Below are 5,998 nucleotides of genomic sequence, written 5' to 3'. Positions count from 1 at the left end.
ATGGCGGCCAGAAAATTAAGGCCATATTTCCAGGCGCATACGATCAAGGTCCTGACGGGACAGCCCCTCAGGCAGATCCTCCACTGTCCAGACACTTCAGGCCGACTTGTGAAGTGGGCCGTGGAGCTCAGCGAGTTTGACATCAAATATCTGCCCAGGCCAGCAATCAAAGCTCAGGTTCTTGCAGACTTCATAGCTGAATGTACCATGCCAGATTCAGACCCCGGGTCAGAAGCAGCGCTTCCTTCAGAAGCAGAACCGGTTATATCCGAGCAGCAGATCGAAGCCGAAGCGGTTCCGCTTCCCGGGCTTGAGAGTGCAGCTCCTCCGACCAGCCCGCTTCCATGTTCTGAAGAGCCGCCATGGGAGGTATATGTCGACGGGTCTTCAAATAAAAGTGGCAGCGGTGCCGGGCTAGTTCTCACAGGACCAGATGACTTTGTCCTGAATTATGCCCTGAGGTTTGGATTCCGTGCGTCAAACAATGAGGCAGAGTACGAAGCGCTCATCGCCGGAATGAACCTCGCCATTCAGGCCCGCGCTCAGAGACTGAAGGCGTACTGCGATTCACAGTTAGTCGTATGTCAGATCCAAGGAGTATATGAGGCCCGAGAAGAGCGAATGATCAAATATCTGCAAAGGGTCCGTAGCCTGGCCAGTAAGTTCGGAAGTTTTGAGGTCATTAGAGTCCCCCGGACTAAAAATACAAAGGCTGATGTGCTCTCAAAGCTAGCAACGTCAGGCTACACCGCTCTCCGAGAAATCCGTATGGAGTTCCTGAAGACCTCCAGTATTGATGGCCAGCCCGTCGTAGTAATGCAGATCGACGATGAGCCGTGCTGGATGGATGAGATCATCAGATATCTGCGCAGCAGAGAGCTCCCCGGGGAGAAAAAAGAGGCCCGTAAAGTCGTACAGCGGGCAGCAAGGTTTTCACTTGACGGCGAGACTCTGTACAAGAGATCTTACACCCTCCCGTACTTGAAGTGTCTCCGGCCAACCGATGCCCTGTATGCCCTGCGAGAGACCCATGAAGGGATTTGCGGAGAACATCTTGGGGGCAAGGCCCTTGCCATCAAAGTCCTTCTAAGAGGCCTGTACTGGCCTACATTGAGACAAGATGCACTGAGCCTTGTGAAGAAGTGTCAGAAGTGTCAGAAATTTTCTCCCGCCGTTCACCAACCTGCCGTGCCAATGGCTCCGATCATCAGCCCTCTCCCTTTTGCTGTCTGGGGAATGGACATCTTAGGTCCTTTTCCGCCGGCCTCCGGAGGCCGCGAGTTCGTCGTTGTCGCCATCGACTACTTTACTAAGTGGGTAGAAGCTGAACCTCTGGCAAAGATCACCGAGCAGAACGTCCAGAACTTTTTCTGGAAATCAGTGGTGTGCAGATTCGGGATACCCCGGGTCCTCATAACAGACAATGGCAAACAGTTCGACTCAAGGAACTTCAGAAAGTTTTGTGCAGATCTGAAGATTGAGCAAAGGTTCACTTCCGTGGCACACCCTCAGACAAATGGACAGACCGAAGTGACGAACAGGACTCTGCTGCAGGGGATAAAGAAGAGACTGGATGATAAGGCCGGACGCTGGGCTGACGAGCTATACCATGTGCTCTGGGCGTATCGGACTACCCCACGCACTGCAACGGGTGAGTCGCCTTTCAATCTCTCCTTCGGAACAGAGGCTGTGATTCCGGTTGACATCGGCATTCCTTCCCCAAGAATTGTTAACTTCAATGAACAGCTGAATGGGGACGGGCTCCGTGTCAACCTCGACTTGCTTGAGGAAGTCCGTGAAGAGTCACAGATCAGAGCCGCAGCGTATAAGCAGAAGGTGTCTAGATACCATGACACGAAGATCCGACCAAGGGAGTTCCGCACAGGCGACCTAGTTTTGAGGAAAGCGGCCGTCTCCCAGCCAAGAAGGGTGGGCAAACTCTCCCCGACTTGGGAAGGGCCGTACCGAGTCAAAGAGGTCATCCGTCCAGGAAGCTACCGCCTAGAGGCACTTGACCAGCAGCTGCTGCCGCACGCTTGGAATTCCAGAAATCTTCGAATATACTATCAATAGTCTTTTCCTTTGCCTTTGAAGGCCTGTAAAGAATCTCTGTAATTAAATTTCAAAGAGAAATAAAGTGGAGTTGTCTCTGAACTGTGTCCCTCACTTTTGAGTCACTAGTGTATGCCAGCTCCCCCATCAAAAGACTCTAAGTGTTTGCAGACTTAGCTCTCATTCTAAGTGTTTGCAGACTTAGAGAACGGCAGTGGTGCACTCCGGCGCGTCCAATTTGGTGTGAAGATCAGTACCAACCATATGGACCCGCCCTAGTGGAAGACCACCTCAAAGACCTGCCCGGCCTGGCCGTCCAGAGCCTTAGCCGGACAGGATATGGCGCAATCACTAGACGCCAAAAGACTCTAAGTGTTTGCAGACTTAGCTCTCATTCTAAGTGTTTGCAGACTTAGAGAACGGCAGTGGTGCACTCCGGCGCGTCCAATTTGGTGTGAAGATCAGTTCCAACCACATGGACCCGCCCTAGTGGAAGACCACCTCAAAGACCTGCCCGGCCTGGCCGTCCAGAGCCTTAGCCGGACAGGATATGGCGCAATCACTAGACGCCAAAAGACTCTAAGTGTTTGCAGACTTAGCTCTCATTCTAAGTGTTTGCAGACTTAGAGAACGGTAATTGTGCACTCCGGCGCGTCCAATTTGGTGTGAAGATCAGTTCCGACCACATGGACCCGCCCTAGTGGAAACCACCTCAAAGACCTGCCCGGCCTGGCCGCCCAGAGCCTTAGCCGGACAGGATATGGCGTAATCGCTAGACGCCAAAAAGACTCTAAGTGTTTGCAGACTTAGCTCTCATTCTAAGTGTTTGCAGACTTAGAGAACAGTTATGGTGCACTCCGGCGCGTCCAATACTGGTGTGAAGATCAGTTCCGACCACATGGACCCGCCCTAGTGGAAACCACCTCAAAGACCTGCCCGGCCTGGCCGTCCACAGCCTAAGCCGGACAGGATATGGCGCAATCGCTAGACGCCAAAAAGACTCTAAGTGTTTGCAGACGGCAGTGGTGCACTCCGGCGCGTCCAATTTGGTGTGGAGACCAGTTCCAACCACGGACCCGCCCAAGTGGAAAACCACTCTAAGTGTTTGCAAACTTGGAGACAGAAGTTGTTCACTCCGGCCAATGACATCCGGTGAACCACTCCGGCTCAGCAGAAAGATAAGGAAGAAGCACAGACGTCATAAATACAAAAAACAAGGCAGCCGTACAGACAGTTAGACAAAATTGAATTTGTATTCATATCACAAAAGTGCTCTTTTCACCGAGCTGGCTTACAAAGAATGAGCCTCGTGGGCCATTACAAAAATTTACAAACAAAAATTAAGGATAGGAGCAAGAGGGCGGCCACTCAGGCCTCCCCGTCGGCCACCTCGTCGGTGACTGCCTCTGCAGTAAGGGCTGCAACCTGGCCGGCCTCGGCAGTTGGAGGGGCGACCTTGGAAGCCAGAACGACTTCCTGTTCTACCTCGATGGGTTGGGAGGAGTCCAGTTCGCCTTCTTCCTCCTCGTCCTCTTCCTCCTCTGGAGGTGCATACGGGACGGTCAGTCCGTCCAGAGAAATGTCGGGGTGAGCCTTCTTCACCTGCTCGGAGCAGAGAAGGAACCCCGCCTTATAGGCCTGGAGGCCCAGGTTGAAGAACTGTGTGTCCTTCCTCTCTTCGGTTTTCTTCACGGCCTCCCGCACTGCCGCTTTGACGGCCGCCTCGATAGCCGCCTTCTCCCTCTGATCGGCTCTCTCCCTCGCAGTTAGGAGATCCTGCACGGCCTGGTTCTTGACCCTCTGCACCTCGTCCTTCAAGCTGTTGCATTCGGCCTCTTTGACCTGGACGGCTTCGCTAAGCCCGTCCTTGTCTTTTTGGAGCTGGCCCTTCTCGGACTCTATCTGTGTGAGCGTCTCAGAGAAGAGATAACTCTTCTTCGCCATATCCCTAGAGTACACCTGGAGCTGATAGAGGGCGGAGGCGATCGCCTCTGGACAGGTCTCCGGCGCCTCTTTCTCGACTTCCCGTCGGTCGCGTGGGAGGACGCCCTGGTACATCAATTCTGTGGCCACCCGGCTTTCCCCTAGGCCGGTGTCCGTTTTCTGCACCGCCCAGTTTGGGCGGAAGACGTTGTCGCCTCTCGCCGCCGTGGCGGCAGGGATGCCCAGGACTGGCCCGCTGTGTTGGGGCTCTGTCACCCGTGCAGACCCGGAGCTCTGCCCGACGAGATTTGGCCGGCTCGGCTTAACTGCAAGCTTATGTGTCGCCCGGCTGCTTTTGAGAGGCTCAGCCAGTGCGACCATTGCCGGAGTTGACTCTGGCACCTTTCTTTTCTTGCCCTTGGGTTGGGGCTGCTCATGCGTTGGGGACGCCTGAACGTGAAAACAGAACAGAGTTAGAACTATAAAAAAAAAAGAAGAGAAAGAAACAGTTCAAAAAATAAGTGCCGGCCTAAAAGAGTCTACGTACGTGCCGGCGTCGCACGGCTGATTCCGAGCTCTACTAGGACGGCCTCCTCGGAGAACTCCGAGCAGTTTATTTGACCGCGCTTCAGCTCTTCTTTAATCAAAGCAAAGGTCATGTAGTCGTAGCCCTTAAGGGCTGGCTTCCGACTAAGGTTCTGGATGTCCGGCGTTCTCCATTCCAACGAGAACGGCCAGTGGGAGCCCTGCTCGGTGTCCCTAGCATAGAAAAACCTGTTCTTCCATGTGTGAATGGAAGTAGGTATGCCAGTGATCATTTTTACTTCGGGCCGTTGGTTGATGTAGATCCAGCCGCCGTCCTTGTGCCTCTTCAGGTGCGCACACATCCTGAAGACAGGCAGGGTGGGGTTCCTACGAAGCCGAACTCCCAAAAGGTGCAGGAAGCCGACCAGCGTCCTCCAAGAGTTCGGCACGACCTGTGTAACCGCCAGCCCGTAATAATTCAGCACATTGACGAAAAATGGGTGCAAGGGAAGCCTGAGCCCGGCCCGTAAGGCTTCTTCGTATAGGCAGAGATCTGCACTATCGTTGCTGGCCCGGTCCCCCTCAACGGCCACCCTCAAAATGTACCGATCAGGGATGCAGAATTTATCCCTGACGGCCTGAAGTTTGCCCGGCCCCAGATGATTCACCTCGTACAGGGCCCCGACGTTGTACTGTGGGTTGGCCTCCATCCGTGCCTCCGCTATCACCTCGACGGGCGCGCGCGGCAAGCGAGGAACTACCGCTTCAACGTCTTCTTCGTCGTCGCTGGTTTCTACCCGGTGCGGTCCGTCCCCACGGACCGAGATTGTGTCTAAGTCCACAATCACTTCCTCTCCGCTCTCCTCGTCTACTACGATTATTATCTCCTCGCCCTCAACACCGGCCTCCGCAGGTGAGGCCGGCCTCGTCCTCTCTGACGCCCTGGACCCCGTACTACTAGTCGAACCGGACTCCTTTGAGCTAGAGTCCGACTCGGAACTAGTACTAGACATTAAAAGGAAAAGAAAAGCTAAGAGAAATTACCGAACTAAGATGTTGATCGAAGATCTCCGGGCTCACTGATCCGAGGCGGGCAGAAATTTGTGTAGCCGAGCAGCAGAGAAGGAGAGAAGAATGTAAAAAGTGAAAAATGAGGAGTAAAAACTCCGGTATATATAGGCCTGGAAGAGCGGGAAAAATCCCGCCCTTTTCCCACCAGCCGGAGTGCGCCACGTCACCTACCGCATTAAATGCGCCGCTCGCATTAAATGCACCGTCCGCATTAAATGCGAGGTACAAGTTCCAAAGTGATAACGCCAAAAGACCTGCCCGGCCTAGCCGCCCAGAAAGCTTAGCCGGACAGGATATGGCGCGTTCGCTACGCGACAAAAGACCTGCCCGGCCTAGCCGCCCAGAAGGCTTAGCCGGACAGGATATGGCGCAATCGCTACGCGACAAAAGACCTGCCCGGCCTGGCCGTCCACAGCCTAAGCCGGAC

The 5,998-nt window shown here is 54.2% G+C and overlaps 1 protein-coding gene across 1 annotated transcript; it reads left to right on the top strand.

Annotated features, from left to right (window-relative positions):
- Positions 1–1,750, top strand: LOC143863306 (uncharacterized). Its single transcript, XM_077373995.1, has 3 exons — positions 1–369; positions 589–1,280; positions 1,747–1,750. Exons 1-3 carry the CDS (start codon positions 1–3, stop codon positions 1,748–1,750), a joined length of 1,065 nt encoding a protein of 354 aa, XP_077230110.1.
- The last annotated feature ends 4,248 nt before the right edge of the window (positions 1,751–5,998 follow it).

Source organism: Tasmannia lanceolata, unplaced genomic scaffold, assembly GCF_043159265.1.
Source record: "Tasmannia lanceolata isolate RefF3 unplaced genomic scaffold, GAP_Taslan_0.1 ptg000044l, whole genome shotgun sequence".
NCBI classification, from domain to species: domain Eukaryota; kingdom Viridiplantae; phylum Streptophyta; class Magnoliopsida; order Canellales; family Winteraceae; genus Tasmannia; species Tasmannia lanceolata.
Note: the sequence above shows the minus strand (reverse complement) of the source record. Positions and strands in the feature narration are given on the sequence as shown.

What these genes read in the sequence shown, in the direction of transcription:
- LOC143863306 (XM_077373995.1), top strand. Translation starts at nt 1, where the DNA reads ATGGCGGCCAGAAAATTAAGGCCATATTTCCAGGCGCATACGATCAAG. An exon ending in CTGAAGAGCCGCCATGGGAG is followed by an intron (nt 370 to 588) that starts GTATATGTCGAC and finishes GTCGTATGTCAG; the next exon opens with ATCCAAGGAGTATATGAGGC.